This window comes from Pantherophis guttatus, chromosome 1 (assembly GCF_059756535.1).
Source record: "Pantherophis guttatus breed Tessera chromosome 1, ASM5975653v1, whole genome shotgun sequence".
In the NCBI taxonomy this organism is placed as follows: Eukaryota; Metazoa; Chordata; class Lepidosauria; order Squamata; family Colubridae; genus Pantherophis; species Pantherophis guttatus.
Window position 1 is genome coordinate 336,407,442 of NC_142063.1, and position 26,690 is coordinate 336,434,131.

The 26,690-nt window shown below is 45.0% G+C and overlaps 1 protein-coding gene and 1 long non-coding RNA gene across 6 annotated transcripts in view; one reads left to right on the forward strand and one right to left on the reverse strand.

Annotated features, from left to right (window-relative positions):
• RAP1GAP2 (RAP1 GTPase activating protein 2) overlaps nucleotides 1–26,690 on the reverse strand; it is a 337,137-nt gene that overhangs the window by 189,177 nt on the left and 121,270 nt on the right. Inside the window, exon 1 of one of the 5 annotated variants that reach the window (XM_034420783.3) lies at nucleotides 25,396–25,978. The exons of 3 other annotated variants lie outside the window; for them this stretch is intronic. In XM_034420783.3, coding sequence (XP_034276674.2) covers nucleotides 25,396–25,502 — 107 coding nt within the window. In that variant the 5' untranslated portion in view covers nucleotides 25,503–25,978. Of the gene's footprint in view, nucleotides 1–25,395; nucleotides 25,979–26,690 lie in introns of those variants that run through there. One more of the 5 variants, XM_060693191.2, reaches the window with a different exon arrangement.
• The window catches only part of LOC117667447 (uncharacterized), a 74,792-nt gene continuing 74,162 nt past the window's right edge, over nucleotides 26,061–26,690 (forward strand). Inside the window, exon 1 of the long non-coding RNA XR_004592043.3 lies at nucleotides 26,061–26,254. This is a non-coding gene — a long non-coding RNA (uncharacterized LOC117667447). The remainder of the gene's footprint in view (nucleotides 26,255–26,690) is intronic.

A 26,690-nucleotide genomic window follows, 5' to 3' on the forward strand; every position in this document is an offset into this window, starting at 1 on the left:
CGTTCTTCATATGTTTTAGCCTCCAGCCCCCTAATCTTCTGTGTTGCTCTTTTCTCCACCCTGAATGTGATTTTGTTAGATAAGATCCAGTTCAAGTATTCAATTCAATGCAATTCAAGTGTTCAAGTGATAAGTCCATGCATTTAACAATCATTTGAAGTTATTAGGGGGACTGAAAAAAGTGACTTATGACCGCTCCTCACACTTACGACCACTGTAGTGCTCCTGCAGGAACATGATCACAATTTGGGCACTTGACAGCCAGCCAATGAGAGAATGAGATTTGCAACCTTCCGGGGTCACATGATCGCCAGTTGCAACGGGCCCAGGGGGCTTCCAACAAGTAAAGTCAATGGAGAAAGTCCGAATGTGCTTAATGATCGCATGAGTTGCTTAACGGCTGTGGAATAGCGTTGAATCGCTTAATGGCCATGGGTAAAAAAAGGCATAAAATTGAGCGTGACTCATTCAGTGACCACACTAACTAGCAATGGAAGTCCTGGTCCCAATTATAGCTATAAGTAGAGGACTACCTGTAACGCAGTGGTGGGATTCAAAAACTTTTACTACCAGTTCTGTGGGCGTGGCATGGTGGGCATGTCAGGGGAAGGATACTGTAAAATCTCCATTTCCTCCCTGGGATCAGCTGGGACTCGGGAGGCAGAGAAGAGATGGGGGCGGGGCCAGTCAGAGGTGGTATTTACCGGTTCTCCGAACTACTCAAAATTTCTGCGACCGGTTCTCCAGAACTGGTCAGAACCTGCTGAAACCCACCTCTGCTGTAATGCTAGCCTGGGGCAAATACAGAATCTTGGCAAGTGTATTAGGCATTTCCTAGCCTCTTTCATAATGAACTGTTTAAAGTGGAGTCTTTTTGAAGGGTTTGAATTGAAATTATTTTCCCAGATTTCTCTGTATCTGAGCTGAGTTGTCATTTAGGAGACCAACTCATATAGAGCCTAACCCTAACCCCTCCCCAGTGGTGGGATTCAAGTAATTTAACAACCGGTTCTCTGCTCTAACTATTTCTTCCAACAACCAGTTTGCCAAACTGCTCAGAAAGTTAACAACCGGTTCTCCCGAAGTGGTGCGAACTGGCTGAATCCCACCACTGCCCCTCCCCTTCCCCAAGACTACAGTAATATTTCTCAATTTACTACTGGCTGGAGAAATTCCAGGACTTTAGACTCCACATATCTTAAACGTTGTCAATATTGAGAAGCAATGGTCTACAAGATTAATCTTGAAATGCAACTACAGATAATCCTCAACTTGTGATCAATATTGAGCCCAAAAGCCAGTCAGTTGTTCAGTGCGTTTTGCCCCATTTTACGACCATTCTTGCCATAGTTGTTAAGTGAATAGCTGCAGCTGTTAAATTAGTAACACGGCTGTTAAGTGTATCTGGCTTTGATTTTGCTGATCAGAAAGTTGCGAAAGGGGATCCCACTGCAGTCGATACCAGGTAGTCCTCGACTTACAACAGTTCATTTAGGGACCATTCAAAGTTACAATATGGCTTAAGACCACTTTTCACACTTACGACCACTGCAGCACACCCACCCACGGTCACATGATCAAAATTCAGATTCTTGGCAACTGGTTCATATTTATGACAGTCGTAACATCCCAGGGTCATGGGATCCACTTTTGCGACCTTCCGACAAGCAAAGTCAATGGGGAAGCCAGATTCACTTAACAACCGTGACACTAATTTAACAAATGCAGTGATTCACTTAAAAACTGTGGCAAAAAAAAAAAGCTGTAAAATGGGGCAAAACTCACTTAACCAATGCCTCGTTAAGCAACATAAATTTTGGTCTCAGTTGTGGTCGTAAGTTGAGGACCACCTGTATGAATTGCCAAGTGTCTGGATTTTGATCACACGATCGTGGGAATGCTGCAACTGTCATAAGTGTGAAAAACAGTCTTTCAGTGCCATTATAAGTTTGAACAGTCACTAAACGAATGGTTGTGAGTCAAGGACTTACAACCACATGGGCAGCCATGCTACTCCTGATTCAGAGGTAACATTAAGTAAATACCTCAAGAAGGTATTTCTTTACAGACCTAACTTTCATAAATTTACAGGTCTTTTAAACCCATCTGAATTAGTAGTCAACAACGTATTCTAAAATCATAAATTCCAGAGTTTGATTACTTTTTTTAAGTCCCTTTTTTCAGTGCCGTTGTAACTTCAAACAGTCACTAAATGAATTGTTATAAGTCCAGGACTATGTTTATTGCAAGATTTAAATCACCTACAGACCCAAAGGATGCCATAATTCGCCATTGGTAACATTTTGCCTGAATTCTGAGAGACCCCCATGGTCTCATCAGGTAGACTGAAATAAATAGGTTTTCCATCATAAAGGCTCAAGAAAACGAAATGGCTAGAACAGAAGGTGAATACAGTAGTTTAATTCTGAGTATCATCCATGCTGGTCGAACTCAAGGCTCTGCGCTCTTGGGATCTCCTGTAGATTTGCAGGTAAATGAAAAGACTCCAGCAAAGAAACAAAAATATGCTCAAGCCAACTCAAAGAGGCATTTCAAATAAGGAGAGCATTTTGATAAAAGCCTCATGGGTAGAGCATTATCTTCCTTCGCTGATTTAGTTCACTTTCAGAGCAATGGGAAAATGCAGTTACTTCAGCTCCAATCCAAAAATGACTTTAAGCTTCAGGGACTTATGTGAGAGGAGGATGAAAAAAAACCAAACGGCAGCCATGACAGTATAATAGAACCTAACAATCCCCCCCCTTCTCTCTCTCTCTCTCTCTCCCTCCCTCCCTGTGTGTGTGTGTGTGTGTGTGTGTTTATGTATGAATGTGTGCATGTTTTAATTTGAGAGAACAGTTTGAGAGAATTTGCAGGAATTGGGTGCATCTAGTTTAATGAAAAGAAAGACTAGGGGTGACATCAGGGGTGAAATGTTCCCGGTTCGGTCCAGTTCGCCCGAACCGGTAGTAAAAAAGGCTACAGGTTCACTGAACCAATAGTAAAAAATGGGGAAAAAAGTTTCTGATGATTAGGTGAGCGATGTGCAATCATCGGAACTTTTTTTTTTTACTTTTTTAGCATTTTTTTACTACCGGTTCTCCGGAACCGGTAGTTAAAAATGCTTTAAAAAGTTTTTTAAAAAAAAAGTTCCGAAGATCGCACGTCGCTCAACTGATCATCGGAACTTTTTTTTTTTTTTACTTTTTAGGCATTTTTTTTATTACCGGATCTCTGGAACCAGTAGTAAAAATGCTTTAAAAAAGTAAAAAAAAAAAAAGGCTCCGACAATCACAGCTGTGGCGCGTGATCGACAAACCCTTTTTTAAAACTTTTAAAAGCATTTTTTTACAACCTATTTGGCCGAATAGGCTGTAAAAAAATGCTTTTAAAAGTAAAAGAAAAGGCTCCGAAGGTCACGTGCCAGAGCTGATCACCCCCCCGTGCACACTGTTCTAACCACATGCCTCCTTTTGGCGTGCACTGCACGCACACGTATGCGCACACCTCGCATTTGGTGGGTGGTGCACTTGGCGCGCAGCACGCATGCGCAGCCAGTGAACCAGTTAGTAAACCAGTTCAGATTTCACCACTGGGTGACATGATAGCAGTCTAGTATCTAAGGGGTTGCCACAAAGAAGAGAGAGTCAAGCTATTCTCCAAAGCACCTGAAGGCAGGGCAAGAAGCAATGGATGGAAACAAATCAAGGAGAGAAGCAACCTAGAACTAAAGAGAAATTTCCTGACAGATAGAACAATTAATCATTCGATTGACTTGCCTCGAAAAGTTGTGAATACTCCAACATTGGGAGTTTTTAAGAAGAACGGTCAGTTTCTAACAGTCACTAAGTGAACTGTTGTAAGTCAAGGACTACCTGTATTCAGGATGTCAACTCTCGAAACAACTCTAGCTGAAGCCATATTTTTCTTGCTTTGTTTCTCAGTTTCCATACTTATGGGGGCGAGGGGGACTTATGGAATGTAGAATGTTTTCCTCGAATGTGCCAGACATAACAACGATAAGGCTCCTGAGAACCAAGGTCATTATGCTTTGTTGGCTAACGTGACCCGTGACACAAAGGGGGTGGACAGTATCTATTCTTTAATTATACCAAAACCGAAGTATTCAGTTTTGACTGTGCCGATACTGATGTACTCAATAAACTGGATTTTTGAGGAAGCCAAGGCCTTGGAGTCTTGAATTGATTTTTTTTTTTTGCTTTAATTTATATGCCGCCCTTCTCCGGAGATTCAGGGCGGCTTACAACATGTTAAGCAATAGCCTTCATACTTTTGTATATTTATACAAAGTCAGCTTATTGCCCCCACAATCCGGGTCCCTCATTTCACCTACCTTTGAAAGGATGGAAGGCTGAGTCAGTCTTGAGCCTGGTGAGATTTGAACTTGCAGTAATTGCAAGCAGCAGATGTTAGTCTGTTAATAACAGTGCTTTAGTCCACTGTACTACAGGCTCTTTGGGGAGCATTACTCGGAACCGTGTCACAGGACATATGAAGGATTATTCTACGAGCTTCAATTTGACCCTCTGTTTTGCCACCAAAGAAACTGAGTGGATTGAAAACTAATTGGACATAGCAGCCTGCTGAGTGAACATAAAGCCCCAGAGATTAAATTGGAAATGCATCCAGGCTGGCAGCTAACCCCAAGCCCCTTGGAAGGTCTACCAAGGAGAGTGGTGTGAAGTTGATTAATGCAAATGGCAGGTCTACCTTCAGCCAAGGATTTTAAAAAAAAAACCCATCCCAGCTGCAAGGAAGGTAATTTCACTTCCCTCCTGACGTAAGCAGTTGTAGCCTAGGAACTGTCCAGTTGAAGAATTTTTAGGTCATTAACAAAATGATTCATCATCCATTTCTCTGGCCATTTATCAGCCAAAGGTGCATACGGCCGCACAATGAATTAAACAAATTCTTTCGGAGAAACCTTGGGCGGCTTAGGCAATGGAAAGATGAGTTCTTATTCTATTTATACCACCATACATTCATTTAAGGTCGTCCTTCGATCACATTCCTGAAGGTAGAAGCGAATTCTTCTGATGCAGAAGGGTGGGGGAACTATGGCCCCCTTTATGACTGGTGGACTTCAACTCCCAGAATTCCTGAGCCAGCACAGCTGTGCTGTCAGGTCCATGGCATTGGACCTGGGTACCTTTGAGACCGTCTTCTGCCACCAGTAGCCTCCCACCGGCCAGTCCGCTCCCACAGAGAGGGTCTCCTCAGGGTGCCATCGGCCAAATTACGTCGGCTGGCGACACCCAGGGGGAGGGCCTTCTCTGTGGGAGCCCCTGCCCTTTGGAATGAACTGCCCCCAGAAATGCGTAAGATCTCCGATCTCCGTGTATTTCACTGTGCCCTCAAAACCTTGTTGTTCCGCCAGGCTGGGCTATCAATGTAAAGATTTTAATTGGTTTTAAATGTGGGATTTTAAATTTGGGGGTTTTATAATTGAGCCAATTATTTAATAATTTTAATTATTTTTAAATTTTGTCTGTCTTTGTGCTTTTAATCAGGCTGTACACCACCCTGAGTCCTTCAGGAGAAGGGCGGTATAGAAATAAAATTAATAAATAAATAATAAAAGGGGCCATAGTTCCCCATCCCTGATCTAATGGCATTCATTTTCAACAGGCAGAGATTGGACTGCATGCCCCACTAGGGGGCAGTCTTGGCTGAAATCAGGAACAACTAAATAAGGTCAGACCTGATTAGCACTTGGATGGGAGACCACTAGGAAATTCTGTGGTGGTACACTAGACTCGGAAGGTGAAAAAAATATTCAAAAGAATATTGTAGCGGTACATCATTTCTGCATTCCAGACAAGTCTGTACAGGTAGTCCTTGATCTACAACCATTCATTTAGTGACCATTCAAAGTCACAGATTTTAGTGACCATTCAAAGTCACAGACCATTCACAGATCACTGAAAAACGTGACTTATGACCATGACTTTTCACACTTACGACCGTTGCAGCATCCCCACGGTCACCTGATCAAAATTCGGATGCTTGCCAACTGGCATGTGTATTTATGATGGCTGCGCTGTCCTGGGGTCATGTGGTCACCATTTGCAATCTTCCCAGCCTGCTTCCAACAAAACAAAGTCAAGGGGGGGGAAGCCAGATTCGCTTAATGACCACATGATTCACTTACCAACTCAAGTGAGCCTTGAGTCTGACACCCCTGCCCTACACCATTTCAGACAAATGGTTGTCCAATCTCTTCTTTAAAACTTCCAGTGATGGAGCAGCCACAACTTCGAAGACAAGCCATTCCACTGATGAATTGTTCTCACTGTCAGGAAATTACTCCTTAATTCCAGGTTCCATCTTTCATTGATAAGCTTCTGTCTGTTAGTTCTTATCCTGCCTTCAAGTGCTTGGAAGAATAGGTTGACCCCCTCGTCTCTCTGTGACAGCCCTCTCAAATATTGGAAGACTGCTATTGTGTCACCCCTCGTCCAGTCTTAACATTGATCCTTAGCTTGATCCAGTCTTAACTTGGAGGCGAATCGTTCCACTGATTAATTGTTCTAACTCTCAGGAAAGATGAGTAACAAGCAAGTACTGAGCACCTAATACCAGACATGTCACTGGAAGGAAAAATCACAAAACTGTCTCTCATTTATTTTGGCGATGTCCTGCAAGGGAATTCACTGGAGAAAGCTATTATCTTTGGAAGAGTTCACGATAAAAGGAAACCAAGATGCCAAAGAACACGGTGGCTGGACACCATGAAAGCTAACACTGGGACATGTGGTACGAACGGATGGGGAAAAGAAATAAAGAAGGAAATAGAGTATAGAGATTAAGTATTAATTAATCAACAAAATCCATGGAGAAATGAACAGTATTACATTTAGTTTTAGAGATTTGAGCACTATTATCTTTAAACGTTTTGAAATTAAATTTAGCTTTAAGAAACAATATCAAATAAAAGACAAGTAATAATGCATATAGATGTATATATGTATATATTTGCACCAATGAACCAAAAATGTATTGAATGTATCACTATATGTTATAATAAAAATCAAAGAAAAAAAGAAAAAAAGAAAGCTAACACCAGCCAGAGCACAGAACCATTCAAAGAAATAGTGCAAGATCGAAAGATGTGGAGAGAACTGGCCCATAGAGTCACCAAGAGTCAGACATGACTGAATGGATAACATCACCACCACACAGTAACAATGGTCATCAGGGACGACTCTCACCCTGGTCATCACTTCTTTACCCTCCTACCATCGGGAAGGAGATATAGAAGTATAGGCAGCCGCACAAATAGGCTGAAGAACAGATTTTATCCGTGGGCTGTCAGACTCTTGAATGAGAAATAACATCATAACTACGTAGTATGATGGACTGCAGGGCCGGCGCAATGTGTAACATGTTCACACTGGGGCAGTAGGACTGGGTGTTTTGTTAATATGATTTATTGGGTTAGGGATTTTCTGTCTTCACTCTGAGTTGTATTGTGTTGGGGGGGGTGCAGTGAGGGAGCTCAACCAATCTCGTTGTACATATGTTGTGCGCTGACAATAAAGATTTGAATTTGAATTTGATTGGATTCAGGGACACTAATACGGACCCCAAGGATGTAAGTTCATAGCAGAAATGCGACACTGTAAGACCAAATTAGAGAAATGCTTGACTTATTAACCTTCTCCGTTCATCTCAAGATGGCATAGGACTGAACCTTAGAATCATAGAATCAAAGAGGTGGAAAGAACCCTGGAGGTCTTCTACTCCAATCTCTTGCCCAAGGTAGGAGACCTTACACTATCATGGAAAAATGGCTGTCCCATCTTCTCTTGAAAATGTCCAGGGATGAAGCACCCATAAGCAACATGTGGAGAACAGTGATGGGTTTCAAAAATTTTTACTACCGGTTCTGTGGATGTGGCTTGGTGGGCGTGGCATGGTGGGCGTGGCTTGGTGGGCATGGCAGGGGAAGGATACTGCAAAATGAGCCTTCATGGCGCAGCAGACTAAAGTGCTATTAAGTAGCACCAGCTGCCTGCAATTACTACAAGTTCAAATCTCACCAGGCTCTAGGTTGACTCAGCCTTCCATCCTTTCGAGGTAGGTAAAATGAGGACCCGGATTGTGGGGGCAATAAGCTGACTTTGTATAAAAAAGAACACTGCTTGGGGGGGGGCGAAAGCCCTACTAAGCAGGTATATACAAAAGTATGAAGGCTATTGCTTAATGCATTGTAAGCTGCCCTGAGTCTCCGGAGAAGGGCGGCATATAAATCAAACCAATAAATAAATAAATAAATAAAATCTCCATTTCCTCCCCACTCCAGGGGAAGGTTACTGCAAAATTCCCATTTCCTCCCAATCAGCTGGGACTCGGGAGGCAGAGAATAGACGGGCGTGGGGCCAGTCAGAATTTTTACTACCGGTTCTCCGAACTACTCAAAATTTCTGCTTCCGTTTCTCCAGAACTGGTCAGAACCTGCTGAAACCCACCTCTGGTGGAGAACCCTTCAAGCCATTCAAGTTCCTTTCAATGAAAAGTTACACAGGTACAATAACTCATTCCTCTCAACTCAACTCAACCCCCTGGAGCATCTCACCCTATAAAGATCCATCCACTCACTCAGCCATTTGCTGAGAAACGTTCTGCTGTCACTGAAGCAGGGGTAGATTTCAAAACTCGTCGCTACCAGTTTGCTTGTGGGTGCATGTGCAGAAGCATCCAGGCGGGTAGGCAGAACCTGCCACCGCCGCTACCAGTTTGCCCGATCTGGGGCGAACCGGTAGCAACCCACCACCGCACTGAAGTTTCTGGAAACCAAATAAACAGACACCTTCTTTCCTTTTAGCCAGCTTCCATTGATTTTTTTTTCTCCCAGCTTGGAACCGGATTTTTCTTCCTATACATGTAAACTTTTTAAAAATCCGTTCAGTTGACATCGGTTTTAACCTATCATTAAAAAAAATCACAACCCATTGTAGGAAGTTAGCACCCACCCCTCTCCTAGAAAAATGAAATGTTTTAGGAAATATTAAAAGGACAGAATATTTCCCCTAAAAGGGAGGCAGAAACTCACCCCCCCACCACCTTTGTCAATGGGCCATTAAGGCCTGGGCCAGTCTATTCTACATAACAAAGATCTACCTCCTGCAGGCAGAGCCATAGTAGGAATTGCCCAAAGCCCTTTCATTATATCATCACATAGTAAGAGTCAACCAAACTTAGGACTCAGGACAGCCTACAGAGTTGCCCCTGCATGGCCCCATGGGAGTCTGACAACCAATCAGAATACAAGCTCAAATTCAAAAGCCCAGAGAGGGCATAAAACTGAGGGCACTCTCAGCATCTCTTCCCTTTTTTTCCCTTCCCCAACATCATCAAGGCATGTGGTCCTGTCCACCATTAAAACCATCTTTCCAAGCAGTCTCCATGTTTCCAGTGTCTTTTTCCCCACTTGGAACTGAACCCAGATGGACGTTTCTTCCAACACCATTTTGACATAAGTAAGTGCACTCATTCCACCAAACCTGGGATCCCATCCCCCCTTTAAGTTTTTGAAACCTACGGCTTAATTTCTACTTCAACAGGTTGAAATCCTTCTCTCTCTCTTTTTTTTTCCTGCAAAGTTTTTTCTCTGCAGGAAAACAACCATTGCTTGGCTGATCATTCAAATTAAGAAGCCGGTGTGTGATTGATTGTGCCGGGAAAGAGCTCTCTGCAGGGGGAAGCTTTGTCTTTTAACTTGGAGGAAAAGGAAACAGCAATCCATTTGCGACTTTTAGATTTTACTAGCTGGGTTGCTAGTAAGTTTGCCCGGCTTCAGCTGCAGGCTTCATTTTGCTCACTTTGGCGATACGGTGTTCAGATTAGAGGTGGGCTGCTGGGGGTTCGAAGGGGTTCGGGAGAACCTCTAGCTAAGATTCTGTGCAGTTCGGAGAACCCCCAAATCCCACTCCTGGTAGCTCCGCCTGTTTTGGATGCAGGTAAGTGCAGGGTGCGTGCGGAGGCTCGGGGAGGGTGAAAAATGGACCTACCAGAAGTTCGGGAAGGCCAGAAACGAGCCCATTTCTGGCCTCCAGAGGGCCTCCAGAGCCTGGGGAGGCCGTTTTTGCCCTCCTGGAGGCTCAAGGAAAGCCACTGGAGCCCAGGGCAGGCAAACCCCCCTGCTGCCACCGTGGTGCAGGAGGCCGACTAGGCCACACCCACCATGGCCACACCCACCCAGCAACCGGGCAGAGAACCCCTTGCTAAAAGTTTTGAAGCCCACCCCTGGTTCAGATGGAGAAGAGAACCTCTCGAAAACAAAGAGGAAGAAACATCTCGATTAAACAACAAAGCACTACTCCTCGGCATAGAAAAACAATATTCAATGGGGTGGAAGTAGGGTGAATGCCCTGAAAAGAAGATTGCACAATCCCTGCCTACCTGAATGTCAAAGTGCTTGCAAGAAAGAAGTGAGAAGAGAAAGTGAGTTTTCTAACCAGTTCAAACCAAGCCCATTAGCCAGTGGTGGGATTCAAGGAATTTAACAACCGGTTCTCTGCCCTAATGATTTCTACCAACAACCAGTTTGCCAAACTGCTCAGAAAGTTAACAACCGGTTCTCCCAAAGTGGTGCGAACTGGCTGAATCCCACCATTGCCATTAGCTGAAGAAAAGAACAGGGTTTAAAACGGCAAAATTTGACAGACTATATTCTGCTCAACTATAGATAAAATCTTCCGCTCTTGATGGGGAGAGATTTTATAAGACGTGCAGGAGACACCTAAATATTCAAGACAAGTCATCCTCAGTTTATGGCCACAACGGAGCCCAAAATTTCCATTGCTAAGCAAGACGGCTGCTAAGTGATTTTTATCCCCGTTTATGACCTTGCTTGCGCCAGTTGTTAAGTGAATCCCTGCAGTTTTTAAGTTAGTAACTGTGATGACCTAGGGCATGGCATGAAAGCAACACAACCAGAGAACCGGTCTATTCCCCTTTATTGCTCCAACTGTACCTCGCAAAAATTCCCATATACACTACAAGTCCTGGAGCAAAGCTCTCACATGCACCTTCGGAAGCCTATCTTAGTGGTGAAATGCAAAAAAATTCTGTGGGCATGGCTTGGTGGGCGTGGTTTGGTGGGTCATGTGATTCAGTGGGCGTGGCCAACTTTTTTTTTTTACTTTTTAAAGCATTTTTTAAAATTTATTTATTTATTTATTTATTTATTTATTTATTTATTTATTTATTTATTTTTGCAATTTATATGCCGCCATTCTCCCGAAGGACTCAGGGCGGCTTACAACAACAATCAATAATGCAAATCACAAAATCACAAAATAAGTTAAAAACCTCTTAAAAACCATATTTAAAATTATTACAGTTTGTGCAACCCCCAGCAGATCAAGTTATTTGACGGGAGTGAACCGGTAGCATTTCACCCCTGGATTGGCCCAAAGTGACCCAACTGGCTATTTTGTCTAAGGCAGGATTAGAACTCACAGTCTCCTGGTGATTGGCCCAGTTACCCAGCCCGTTTTCATGCTTAAGGTGGAACTAGAACTCACCATCTCTTGGTTTGAGGCCTTGACCAAATCTGTTCTTATTTATTTACTTATAAATAAGTAAACTATATTTATGTTGTATATAATAATAAGATATCTCCAATCTGATCCTGTCTGGTTTTGCACCCAGATCCAGGGGGGCCAAGTGTATGAAAGATCCTGCCTCCTGGCTGTCCTAGCAACTCCATTGTGGCATCTTCCTCGGCTGCCATGCATTTTATTTTTTGTATTTATGGCTGTAATTGTTTTTATTTTGACCTAACTTTGTTGCCCAGAGTCACTTGGAAAGATGGGAAATCGTACAAATTGATTAAATGAATAAATAATATATGATTCATTAATACCACTACTGTCAATGCAATTTGTGTAGCTCACCTCAATTCACATTGCAGCCTTATTCACCTTCAGATTACAGATTAAGGGAGTTGGAAGGGACCTTATAGCTCATCTAGTCCAACCCGCCGCCCAAGCAGGAGACCCTATACCCGTGATGGCGAACCTATGGCATGCGTGCTACAGGTGGCATGCAGACCCCTCTGCTGGCACTCCAGCCATCGCCCCAGCCCAGCTCCACTGCGTATACGCATATGCCTCCCACTGGCCAGCTGGTTTTAGAATCTCTGCCGTACATGTGAGGGTGTTGTGGTCCGCCAGTGGCCTGCACGGATCATGGCTGATCCCGACAATGAGGAGGCTGGTGTGGGGTCGTGCCAGCAGCTGGCGCAGCCAGCGCTCGTGTCGGACAGCAAGGAGGCTGAAGAGGATGTGGTGCCAGAGGAAGAGACTCAGCCAGGGACTTCAGAACCTCCAGAGGCTCCTTCAAGTGGAGAGAGCGAAGTGGAGGAGCCTCTCCTCAATGCTCAAGCACACAGGGCTGCCAAAAGGCAGGAGTGGCTACTCAAGAGGAGGAGGTCTCCTCGAGAGTAAGGATTGAGGATAATTGGCCACCCCCTTAGCCTATTTAAGTCGCACGCAGTTAGTAATTTCTTGCTGGAAACAATGTGTAATTATTACAGAGCATTTTGGAGAGTGAGTATCTTATCGTATCTTGTTTTCTGGGTTGGTTGCCAACCTTTGCCGGACTTTGGTTTATTCTTGCTACTTAATAAATTTGATAAGGACTGTTGGTGTGTGTCAATATCCTCGGGAATCCGGAGCTGGGGCAGAACAGTGGGGGTTGGGGTGCATGCAGGGGATGTGCCCTCATGCGCGGGGGGTGGGGCACATGCATGGGGTGCAGGTTGGTGCAGGAGGCTTTCCAGGCCCAAAATAGCGTGTGGGGGGGCGGGCCTGCTCAGTGCCCCATTTTGGCTTCCAGATTGGTGCAGGAGGCTTTCCAGGCCCAAAATGGGGTCTGCCCCCCACCCCCCATGCCTCATTTTGGGCCTGAAAAGCCCTCTGTACCAATTTGGAAGCCAAAACAGAGTGCGGGGGGGCCTGGGGCACATGTGTGATTGACACACGTGCATACACGGGGGTGGGGCGCATGCACGGGGGGAGCACTCGCATTGCATTTTGGGGGTTCGGGCACATGCGCGAGTATTTGCTCACGAGTGCGCATTCTTTGGGCACTCGGCACTAAAAAGGTTAACCATCACTGCCCTACACCATTTCTGACAGATGGCAGTCCAATCTCTTCTTGGAAGCTTCCAGTGATGAAGCTCCCACAACTTCCGAAGGCAACTTCCGTTTCATGGGTTGATTGTTCTCAATGTCAGAAAAATCCTCCTTGTTTCCAGGTTGAATCTCTCCTTGATCAGTTTCCATCCATTATTCCTTGACTGGCCTTCAGGTGCTTTGGAAAATAGCTTGACCCCCTCCTCTCTGTGGCAGCCCCTCAAATATTGGAACACTGCTAACATGTCTCCCCTGGTCCTTCTCTTCACTAGACTAGCCATGCCCAGTTCCTGCAACCGTTCATCGTATGTTTTAGTCTCCAGTCCCCTCATCATCCTGGTTGCTCTTCTCTGCACTTTTTTATAGTGTGGTGACAAGAAAAAAAAGATGATCATGTACTAATGAGAAATTCCCGGTACAAAAACAACATAGAGCATCTGTTTTAAATTAATTTGCAACTGTTGTAGTCCAGGTAACAACAGATAAAATAGGTGATTTTTGTTTCCCTCAGAGGAGAATGAAGAGAAAGAGTTATTGGTGGTTGAAAAACAACACTAATTTTCCTTTTTATTTAGTTTTATCCTGCCTCTATCATTCTTTAAATAACCCAAGGTTATTTATAAAAGGCAGAATAATATATAATAGTCCTTCCTCTTCCTATTTTCCACACCACAAGAACCCTTGTGAGGTGGGTTGGCCTGAGACAGAGTAAGTGACTCAAGCCTTTTTTTAAATTTATTTTACTTGCAGAGGTAGTCCTCGACTTACGACCACAACTGAGCTCAAAATTTCTGTTGCTAAGTGAGACATTTATTGAGTTTTACTCAATGTTATGGCTTTTCTTGCCACCGTAAAGTGAATCACTGCGGTTATTAAGTTAGTAACACGGTTGTTAAATGAATTTTGCTTCCCTGTTGAATTTGCATGCCAGAGGGTCACAAATGGGGATCACAGGACCCCGGGGACACTGCAACCGTCATAAATATGAGTCAATGGCCAAGTGTCTGAATTTGGATCACGTGACCACCGGGGATGTTGAAATGGTTGTGTGAAAAATTGGTCGGAAGTCACTTATTTTCAGTGCTGTTGTAATTTTGAACGGTCACTAAATGAATTGTAGTAAGTCAAGGACTACCTGTATTTATTATTTTTTTAAAATTCGATTGCCTTTTTATTTAAAAAATAAGTAACACGGAGAATGATAGGAAGACGGTATATCCAGAGCATTGGTGGGTTTCAAAAATTTTTACTACCAGTTCTGTGGGCGTGGTTTGGTCGGCGTGGCATGGCTTGGTGGGCATGGCATGGGAAGGATACTGTAAAATCTCCATTCCCACCCCACTCCAGAGGAAGGTTACTGCAAAATCCCCATTTCCTCCCAATCAACTGGGACTCGGGAGGCAGAGAATAGATGGGAGTGGGGCCAGTCAGAATTTTTACTACCGGTTCTCCGAACTACTCAAAATTTCTGCTACCAGTTCTCCAGAACTGGTCAGAACCTACTGAAACCCACCTCTGATCCAGAGATATAAATGAATGAAGCCATGTGAAACTGGTAAAGGTAAAGGTTCCCCTCGCACATATGTGCTAGTCGTTCCTGACTCTAGGGGGCGGTGCTCATCTCCGTTTCAAAGTCGAAGAGCCAGCGCTGTCCGAAGACGTCTCCGTGGTCATGTGGCCGGCATGACTCAACACCAAAGGTGCACGGAATGCTTTTACCTTGCCACCAAAGGTGGTCCCTAATTTTCTATTTGCATTTTTTACGTGCTTTCGAATGGCTAGGTTGACAGAAGCTGGGACAAGTAACGGGAGCTCACCCCGTGATGTGGCACTAGGGATTCGAACCGCTGAAGTGCCGACCTTTCGATCGACAAGCTCAGCGTCTTAGCCACTGAGCTACTGGGTCCCCTAAAACTGATACAGATGAGAATTCCACCCCTTGCAATATAGAGATTGCCGTGTCTCACAAAATGGTAGCAGATACTATGAATCACACCGACGGGCACTAACACATCTAAACAAATGGAATTAAGAGGCGCTCGAGGAAATCAATCTTCCTCTCTTACCCTCCCTCTCAGCCGCTCTCTTTTTCTTCATAATAAAGGAGAATGGAAGGGCCTTTTGCTCTATAAACAAACTGAGGCAATTCATTTGTTTAACTGAGGTGTTCCTGACCCATTTCTCAAAACACGCCTCTGCTAAAAAAGAGATTTTGCAGGAAATAAAAACTGTGAGCTCTTTGGTGCCTTTGGTGCCTGAGCTTGGTGGGTTACTTGCAGACATTTCATCACCCAACTAGGTAACATCATCAGTGTTTAATTTTTTTAATTTAATTAATTTTAATTTTTGATTTATATGCCGCCCTTCTCTGGAGACTCAGGGCGGCTTACAATGCGTTAAGCAATAGCCTTCATACTTTTGTATATTTATACAAAGTCAGCTTATTGCCCCCACAAACTGGGTCCTCATTTAACCTACCTTAGAAAGGATGGAAGGCTGAGTCAACCTTGAGCCTGGTAAGATTCGAACCTGCAGAAATTGCAGGCAGTTGTGTTAATAACAGGGTGCATTAAACCACTGTACTACCAAGGCTCCTTGGTAGGTAATGAAAGTGTTAGGTAATGAAACATCTGCAAGAAAACAACCAAGCTCAGAGGGCTATCAAGGACCACAGGGTCTTTGGAGTCGGAATGGGACAACTTGCCACAGCCAACTCGCTGTGGCCAACTCACTACAGCCAACACCTGCCATTTGTCAGAAATGGTGTAGGATCTCCTGCTTGGACGGGGGGGGGGGTTGGACTAGATGACCTACAAGGTCCCTTCCAACTCTTAATCTAATCTAATTTAACATGCCACTGGACAATTCACCACAGCCAACTTACCATGGCCAACTCGCCACCAGACAACTCACTGCGGGACAAGTGTTACACCAGGGGTGACAAACTCGATTTCATTGAGGGCCGCATCAGGGTTGTTCCTGATGCAATTTGCAGCAAACTAAGATGAAGGCACAAAGGAGAGTGAACCGTTGTTCTCTGCAAATTGCTTCAGTCAGCATTCCTCCTTAAATAGGCTAAGGGAGTGGCCAATTAGCCCCAAGCCTCACTCTCGAGGAGACCTCCTCCTGAGGAGCCACTCCTGCCTTTTGGCAGCTCTGCGCGCCTGTGCATCGAGAAGAGGCTCCTCTTCTTCCTCTTCACTTAAGGAAGCTTCTGGAGGTTCTGAAGGCCCTGGCTGAATCCCCGCCTCTGGCACCACATCTTCTCCAGCCTCATTGTCCGACTCGAGTGCCGCAGCACCACACCAGCCTCCTCGCTGTCCAAATTAGCCACCAGCCGCACAGGCCGCATACGGGCCACAACACAGGTTGGGTATGGCCAGCTCAACATCACTCTTTTTGGGGGCGCCTGTGGCAGCCCGAGCACTCTGCCAGCAAAAACGGGCTCCCGAGCTCTGTTTTTGGCTGCGCCAGCCTCCTACAACCCTCTGCCAGTGAAAATGGAGCTCGAGAGGGCCGTGGGCAGCACTAACAAGCTCCGTTTTCGCTGGCAGAGGCACCGTGGGCCAATCCTTCACTGTTTCCAGGGCGGTCCTGTCGAAGCGTGAATCAGCCTTGTTCCCATCCCTGGGGAAACTGTAATTAATTAGAAATGAATAGATCTTGTTTTCCATGCTGTATACTTTCAAATAAAGAAAACCCGAATGTATTCTACGAAACATTTTATTATAAAAGTAAAAAACTACATTTTACCGGCAGTCTCATCATACAGACGGACAAAGGAAGTTAGAAAAGAAAGAATGTAGACCTACACGGGCCAGATCTAAGCACCCCGCGGGCCAGGTCCATCCCCCGACCTTGAGTTTGACACCACTGAGTTACACTAATATCGAAGAAATGGTGGATTAGAATCATTAAAGAAAGCATGCAAAAGGAGGGACAGAATGAAATGTGAATGACAAAAACTAAAGTATCAAGTGATCACCAGTTGTAACAGTCCCATTTATAACCTGACTCCTGAGACTCGCTTAACAACCACATGATTCACTGAACAACTGCAGTGATTTGCTGGTGACAAAAAAGATCGTAAAAAGGGGAACACGATTCACTTAACAACTGTCTTGCTTAGCAGCAAAAAACGTGGACTTGCATTGGGGTCATAAATTGAGGACTCCTTGTAATGGGTCTGTTCCTAAATGTGTATCCGGTTTTAGGGCTTTCGTGATTATTATGATTTATATGCTTTTCATAGCTAAATAGGGCCTAGGCCAGTGATGGCTAACCTTTTTGCTGTCGCGTGCCAAAAGCGGGGGGAGTACGGGGGGGGTCATGTGCACACGTGCCCACACCTATAATTCAATGCGCCCTGCCCCCCCACGCATGCGCACGTGACCCACCTGCGCTCCCCCCGCTTTTGGCATGCGATGGCCCAGTGGCCCGGTAGGCCTGTTTTTCACCCTCCCCAGGCACCAGAGGCTTTCTAGGAGCCTGGGGAGGGCGAAAGGGTCCTTCCCCACCCCCCGGAGGCCCTCTGGAGGCCAGAAATGGCCTGTTTTCCGGTGGGCCCGAATATCAGCTGGCCGGCGCACACATGCCGCTGGAGCTCAGCTAGGGCAATGCTCGCGTGCCCACCGATATGGCTCCATGTGCCACCTGTGGCACGCGTGCCATAGGTTCGCCATCACTGGCCTAGGCTAACTTTGCCCACAGTCTGGAATTTGAGGTTGGAATCCAGGTTGACTCAGTCCTCCATCCTTCCAAGGTGGATAAAACGAGGATCCAGATTGTTGGGGGCAATAGGCTGACTCTGTAAACCGCTTAGAGAGGGCTGTAAAGTGCTGTGAAGTGGCATATAAGTCTAAATGCTAAGCGCTATTAAGCTTTACTTATGATGCATTGGCTTGGATGTTGTTGTGAACCAGTCAAGCCTTTTGAGTAGGGCAACCGATGCATAAATGCATAGATTTTTTTTTTCTCCCGAGAAATCAAGATTGCAGAAATGATTTCCACCACCCCCTCCCCCATTTAAATTCTTCCGGGGAAATGGGTTAACACTGCAGTGTAAAGTGGCATTATATATTGAAAATCTGCAAATTGGCAATGCAATTTATCACTCAAAGAACACATACAAAAATGCATAATGGGGAAAATTGTGCACCAAAATAAAATCCACAGGGAAACAAGAGCATACAAAAAAGCCTTGGATTATGGAAAACGGATTCTCTACCTCCAGCCCCAACCCACAAAAAACTCTCTACAAAATAACGGAATTAGGGAATATCTATACAAAAATGCATATATTTGGAGGAATGGCCTCAAAATGCCTCCTTCTTTACATACAGGTAGTCCTTGACTTATGACCCAATTGGTTTATGACAATTGAGCCCAAAACTTTCATTGTTAAGCAAGACAGTTAAGTGAATCTCACCCCATTTTATCACTTTTCTTATTACCATAGCAATAGCAATAGCACTTAGACTTATATACTGCTTTACCATGCTTTACAGCCCTCTCTAAGCGGTTTACAGATTCAACATATGGCCCCCAACAATTTGGGTCCTCATTTTAAGCACCTTGGAAGGATGGAAGGCTGAGTCAACCTTGAGCCTGGTGAGATTTGAAGTGCCAAATTGCAGGCAGCCGGCAGGCAGCAGAAGTAGCCTGCAGTACTGCACTCTAACCACTGCACCACTGTGGCTTATACAGCCATAGTTGCCATAGAGAATCCATTCAATAATAACCAAACCTTTCATGATGGTAAAAAGGAGCAAACAAATTGTGCACTTTCTTAGCAGGTCTTCCCCATGGGACCTCAACTGAACTTCCATTGTCAGAAGCAGTTCCTCAGAAAATGCACGGAGCTGGAGGGAAACAATCAGACTGCCATTCTACTTTGCAGGTGAGTTTCCAGAAAGCACCAAGACAGTCACCGAAGGAATAACGCAGGGGTCCCCCAACCACCAGACTGCAGCCCATTTCAAACCAGATGGCAGGAGAAATGGGAAAGCACGTGCTCGCATTAATATTGGAATAACAGAGTTGGAAGGGACCTTGGAGGTCTTCTAGTCCAACCCCCTGCTTAGGCAGGAAACCCTACACCACTTCAGTCAAATGGTTATCCAACATCTTCTTAAGAACTTCCAGTGTAGGAGCATTCACAACTTCTGGAGACAAGTTGTTCCACTGATTAATTGTTCTCACTGTCAGGAAATTTCTCCTTAGCTCTAGTTGCTTCTCTCCTTGATTTGTTTCCACCCATTGCTTCTTGTTCTACCCTCAGGTGCTTTGGAGAATAGCTTGACTCCCTCTTCTTTGTGGCAGCCCCAGAGATATTGGAACTCTGCTATCATGTCTCCCTTAGTCCTTCTTTTCCTTTAAACTAGAGCAGGGGTCAGCAACCTGTGGCTTTGGAGCCACATGTGGCTTTTCACCCCTCTGCTGCAGCTCCCTGTCACTCAAAATATGCGTCACAACCTCCAATGTGCGACACCCACCGGCACACGATTTATTGAGCTTTTCAATCCCTGGTAGGCCAACCATTGATAAAACCAAGAAAAGAAAAGTTTCAGAACGTTTAATTCAACTACATATACTAGTTTTGTGGCCACTCAAGAAATAGTCAGGCACGGGAAGGGTTTTGTGGCTCCCGGTGTTTTCTTTTGTGTGGGGAAACGAGTCCAAATGGCTCTTTGAGTGTTTAAGGTTGCAGACCCCTGAACTAGACATACCTAGTTCCTGCAACCGTTCTTCATATGTTTTAGCCTCCTGTCCCCTAATCATCTTTGTTGCTCTTCTCTGCACTCTTTCTAGAGTCTCCACATCTTTTTTACATTGTGGCAACCAAAACTGGATGCAGAATTCCAAGTGTGGCCTTACCAAGGCATTATAAAGTGGTATTAATGCTTGACATGATTTTGATTCTATCCCTCTGTTTATGCAGTCTAGAACTGTGTTGGCTTTTTTGGCAGCTGCTGCACACTGCTGGCTCATATCTAAATGGTTGTCCATTAGGACTCCAAGATCCCTCTCATAGTTACTACTATTGAGCGAGGTACCACATGCACTTTACCTGTGCATTTTGTTTTTCTTGCCTAAATGTAGAACCTTACTTTTTTCACCATTGAATTTCATTTTGTTAGATAGCGCCCAATGTTCAAGTCTGTCAAGATCAGGGTGGATAAAAATCAATGATTTTTTTAAAAAAATCAAAAAAATTGGATTTTTTTAATTTAAATTGGATTTTTTTTTATTTTTATTGAATTTATTTTAATAAAAAACTTTTGGGGTAAAAATCTATCGTAAGATAGTTTTCTATTTAAGATACATAAATAATGTAGTTTATTCAGCATGAAATGGAGCTTAGTTATGTAGCATGAGGCTGTATATTCTGCAACACTGGGACTATTGGTGAGTCAACAGTGGGTCAAAGGAGTAGCAGAGATGACAGTTGCTCTTTAAAAATTATGCTTTAAATCGAGTTGATTTAGATCAAGCCTCTTTACTAGTGATTTAAATCATGATTTAAATTGTGATTTAAATCAACTTGATTTAAATCAAATCCACCCTGGTCAAGATCCTTCTGTATCTTGAGCCCACCTTCCGGAGTGTTGGCTATTCCTGCTAGCTTGGTGTCATCTGCAAATATGATGAGTTCCCCATCTATCCCCTCGTCCAAATCATTGATGGAGATGTTGAAGAGCACTGGGCCTAAAGCAGACCCTTGGGGTACCCCACTGCATACTTCCCTCCATGTAGATGCAGTTCCATTGAGGCTGTAGATGCAGTTCTATGAAGTTCCACTCGTGCGAGTGGAGGGCTCTTGAGCTGAGGGTACTTGTGCTCACGTGCAAAGCTCCATGCGTGCGAGTGGAGCTTCGCACATGAGCGCAAGCACCTGCTGCTCGCACGACTAGAACTTTACACGCGAGCACAAGCGCCCTCCGCTCGTGCGAGTGGAGTTTCATGTGAGTGCAAGTGACTGCCACTTGCACAAGTGGAGCTTCCCGGGCAAGTGCAAGCACCCCCGGCTTGCGTGCAAAGTTCCACTCGTGCAAGTGGAGGGTGTGCGCACATGCCACTTGCACAAATAGAGGTGTGTGCGCGCTGGTGCCCCTGCCACTCACACACATCTTCACCCCGGGCTGAGCCACCAAGCTGGAAAGGTTGGGGAACCGCTGGAATAAGGCACTAAACTGATCTGAGAGAAATAATACCACGATACTGCTGATTGTAAACATACAGGTAGTCCTTAACTTATGACCACAATCAAGACCAGAATTTCCACTGCTAAACAAGCAAATAAAAGCAAGCATATGTTAAGTGAGTCTACATTTTATGATGTTTGTGACCATGGTTGTTAAGCAAAAACAGTGGAGTTGTTAAATAAATCATATAGTTGTTAAGCAAATCTGGCTTCCCCCACCGCTTGTTGGAAGCCGTCTGGGAAGGTTACAAATGGCCATCACATATGACCCTGGGACAGTGCAATCTTGGTAAATACTCTACGTATTGGTTGTCAAGCACCCAAATATTGATTATGTGACCATGGAAATGGTGCCACAGTCCTAAGTGCGAGAACCAATTGTAAGTCACTTTATTCCGAGCCGTTATAACTTCGAATAGTGACTAAACAAATGGTTGTAAGTTGAAGACTATCTGTACAATTAATATTTTGCAACCAGGGCAACTTCCAGTGTGAACTTCAGTTCCCAGAATTCTAAGCAAAGGCATGCTGGCTGAGGCATTCTGGGAGTTGGAGTCCATATATCTTAGAAGTGCCAAGTGTTAAGAAACATTGTTCCAGGAACTACAGGTAGTCCTGGAACAATGGACGGTCACTAAGTGAACCATTGTGAGTGATGCAGTCAGTGGCCTAGAGGTGGAGCTCTTGCCTCACGATCAGGAGGCTGTGAGTTCGATCCTAAGTAGGGCACAATGTGTAAATATCAGCAGCGAACTCTGCATTGGCAACAGGAAGGGCATCCGGCCAGTAAACACTCAGCTCCATTCAGTTGCCCCGACTCTACCCCAATGCAAGGGATTACAGGGTCATTAAAAGACTAAGTGAACCATTGTAAGTCAAGGACTACTTGTAAATGCCATACATCTGGTAGTTGTTCAGATCGGGAATTGGATGTGGGTGAGAAAAAGAGGAAGCGTCTGTTGAGTCATTGTCATTCCTGTCTAGAAGGGGGGATGGGGAAACACAACAATCACCTCTTTTGAGATCATTTGCAATGAAGTCACCTGCAGTGGGTGACGACATCAATATTCTTGGAAATGATGTGATTCCAAAATCACAGGTCTTTCGGAAGCCTTCAGGGAGAGTCAGAGTGGTATGGGGTCATGCCCACTGCAGCAGGCAATTCATTTTTTTCCCCTTTGCGACAATAAATACACTCAAAAGCCATTCTAAACCACTCCTGACAAATAGGAGCCCACTTGCATAAAGGTAAAGGTAAAGGTTCCCCTTGCACATATGTGCTAGTCGTTCCCGACTCTAGGGGGCGGTGCTCATCTCCGTTTCAAAGCTGAAGAGCCAGCGCTGTCTGAAGACGTCTTTGTGGTCATATGGCCGGCATGACTCAACGCCAAAGGCGCACGGAAGGCTGTTGCCTTCCCACCAAAGTGGTCCCTATTTTTCTACTTGCATTTTTTTACGTGCTTTCGAATTGCTAGGTTGGCAGAAGCTGGGACTTTCATAGGGGGGAACCATTGCTTTTGCCATTGAAAGACTTGGATTTCCCAACCTATCTCAGTCTAGAGGGAAAAAAAACCAGTCACCTTCTCTCTTCTGCATCTGAGGAGAGCAAAGTAGCCCACCATCCACTTCAAAATATTACACTCATCCGGAAATAACTGTTTTTACAAGCTAGCGAACAGCTAGAAATGCTATATACTTGGAAAGACAAATAGCTGGAAGGGCTTAATGAAACATAGATGCCCATGATTGCCGGCGGCTACCAGCTGTTACACACATCTTTATTGGGGATGTTTGTGTTATCTGACTTGGTATAGTGTGAGGGTTTTTTTCTACCACCTATCACCCCCTCAGGTTTCTTACGAAGGATTTCCAGAGAAGTCATTTATTTTACACTTCACAGATTCCACTTTTAAAAACTCTCTGACCTAAGTAATGGTGTTATTTTTAATCCTGCTTATCATATACACAAATGTAAAAGCTTTTTTTTTTTACTTTCTGACAAGGCCATTGAGATAAAACAAGGTTTCCTGAATTGGGAAAATACAGTATTTATTTACTGCCTTTTTATATCTCCAAAAGCAAGTTGAGATAATCGCCATGATTCAATGTTTAACCCTTGCAATGCCACTGAGTAGATTAGACTAAGAAACCCAGCCCCAAATCTACAAATATCCAGTTGACTTTCATGACTGGATGGAGATTTGAACCCAAGTCCTCCTTCTCTTGATCCAAAATAGAAAACTTTTAAGCCAGAGAGGAACAGTGCCATTCATAGAATATACACACCAATTCATTTAAAGACTTGATACATATTCTGCAACCACAGAACACACTAACCTTTTAAAAATCTTATCTTATTCATATATCCATTTTTTTAAAATTCACTTAAAAAGAGCCTAACCTGTTGGATTAGTTTATCGGTCAACACACATTGCAAACCCAACGAACAGGTTAATTCAGGACCCAGTGAAGTGTCCTTGCATGATGTGAGCGGAGCCAGTGACAATTATCAAGCATTTTCTTACATTCGGAGAACAAACTACAATTGATTAACCAGTCTGTGATTAACCACTTGTGGGTGTTATTATTCTCAGAAACTGAGGACAGTTTAACAAAGAGGAAAAGCGGGAGGTGGGATACATAAATACAAGGAGGAAAATAAGAAAGATAATAAGCCACACAAATCAGCTGGAAAATCCTTAGGATTAAGCCCCATTTAAAAAAAAAAAAAAACAGTTCCCCTAACACTTCTTGTTACAAGTGTGCCTGAGAACAAGCACAAAGAAGCTCAGTTTTATAGCAGAGCCTAAAGTTGCCCTACTAGTTTACCTGAATTGTGTTACTTTCAAGAGCTTAGACCATAGTCCTTGTCCCTTTCTGTTGTCAAGCCAAAGTACATATTAGCTGAGATAATTTGTCTGACCCTCACCAAATTGTTTGAGTGAATCTCCTTGAAGCAATCACTTATCCAGTTTCCTAAAGTGGCATGCACTAAATAAACAGAGCATGTCCACACACTATTTTGTCAAACACACCCCTTCCTACTAAACAGTTCTTTCTTAGTTTAGCAGGGACTCAAATAACAAGAGTTTTGATGTTTCCCAAAACTTGGTGGCTACCAGAAACAACCACCATCCTTATAATCATAATGACAACAACAAAAGAACTTTTGCACATTATTATTTTTCTCTCGGGAACCCACAATCATGCCAGAATTGTGCCTGTTGTTTTCACTTTGTTGTCTAGCTGGAAAGGAAAGCTAAAAAAAAAAAAAAAGAATTAGCCAGGTAAGAAAATCTGAAGGCCTCAGATTGAGTATTTTAAGTCCTACAGAGAGGGGAGGAGGGAGAAATTCAAGTAAATTACACCTGCCATCATGTAGAAAAGGGAATAACTACGTTCCGAATTATTATTACCAAAGGCTCAAAAGAGAAAGCAGAGCATTTTTCCGGGTTTGATGCTGCAAATTGTTTACTGAATAAAGCATTTTAAATCATGCTCTTGCCTGCCCGCCTCTAACTTTTCTCAGTGTCGTCCCTCCCCATCCCACCCCCAGCAAAATGTTCTGAAACATCAGTTTTGCCAGAGCAGCTTCTCCAAACTGCGATTTACAAGCGAGCAAAACGCCCCAACGTCCTGCATCTCCATTTCAAATGCCGTCCGGCTGAGTGCCGGTGGAACTCAGTGCCACTTGGAGAGGCAAAGAGGGTGAAATGTGGCTTTGACACCTTTGCAAGATTGGAATCTGCTTTTCGGTCACTCCCACGCCTCCGAGAATGATAACCGGACGAGGGAGCATAAGGACCACCACAGCTAAGGCTGCCCAATGCTCTGTTAGCATCTTGACCCACCCACCCCAATTCCCCCCCCCCACTATTCCCCCAGCAACCTTGTCAATCCCACCCCCACCTCCCTGCCCCAAATCCCAGGAGGGAGGGGGGGAAAATGACCCACCCAAAGGGTGCAGCCCAGAATACATCAAAGCCCCCCCACCCACCCACCCAAAAAACAGCAGGTGCATATTACCTTTTCTCTTTATTTTGCTTTCTGGACTTGTGCAACAACCCTATGAGCACCACAGCGGCTCGGATCCCTGCCCTGTTGGACCGCATCCTGTGGGAAGTTTGTGACATGGCCAAGGAAAGGGGGGGTTCTTCCCAGCGCCCCCAAAACGCCGGCGGTGGGCAGGAGAGCTCTTAAGGCGGCGAGGCAGGCAGCCCTGCCTCTCTCCGGAGCTTCTTCCCTTCCTTTCCCCGCTCCTCTTCGCCTGCTTCGCTAATCCGGGCGCCGCGAGGAGGGAGAAGGGAGAAGGTCGCTCAGCAGACAGGTGCGACTTGGGGACTCCGGGGACCTTGGGGTCACACCTGGCCAAGCCGTCCTTGGGCCGCGCCAGCTTTGGAGGCTGCCGGGTGGATGGCCAGCCCAGAGCAGGGGTGGCCTTCCCGAGTCAAGGGAAGGGCTCTCCGCCCCGCCACCCGATCGCCCAGACTGGGTTCCTTGCGCTGCCTTTGGCCGCCCCGACGCGGCTGCCGGGCAGTTTGTGGCGCTCGCCTTTCCTTTCCCTTCCCTTCCCCGGTGCAGAGATCGCGCTCCTCGAAAGGCCGGCGAGGGATCCGGCAGGCTCAGAAATGACGAGACCGTTTGGCGCTGGGAGACCCAGAGCGGCTGCCGCCCCCCCCGCCCTCCGCCTGCTCCCCCCCCCACCTCCCCCCCCAAACTCCAACCCGGAGGTTGGTGGCTTCTGTACCGATTGGGAGGAGGAGGAGGAGAGCCCTAAATTCGCCCGTGGTGGTTGGTGTTTTTTTTTTTTGCTTTTGGTTTTTCTGTTTGCAAAAGAAGAAATTGGGGGAAGCCGCTGCAACTTGACCGGCTGGGAGAAACAAAGGTGGGTATAATTGAAGAGTTGGTCGCCTTCCTTCCTTCCTTCCTTCCTTCCTTCCTTCCTTCCTTCCTTCTTCTTCTTCCCTCCTCCCTTTCCCATCTTTCTCTCTCCTTCCTTCCTTCCTTCTTTATTTCTTTCCTTCCTTCCTTCTCCTTCTCTCCTCCCTTTCCCATCTTTCTCCTTCCTTCCTTCCGTCTTTCCTTCCTTCCTTCTCCTTCCCTCCTCCCTTTCCCATCTTTCTCTCTCCTTCCTTCTGTCTTTCCTTCCTTCCTTCTCCTTCCCTCCTCCCTTTCCCATCTTTCTCCTTCCTTCCTTCTGTCTTTCCTTCCTTCCTTCTCCTTCCCTCCTCCCTTTCCCATCTTTCTCCTTCCTTCCTTCTTTCCTTCCTTCCTTCTCCTTCCCTCCTCCCTTTCCCATCTTTCTCTCTCCTTCCTTCCTT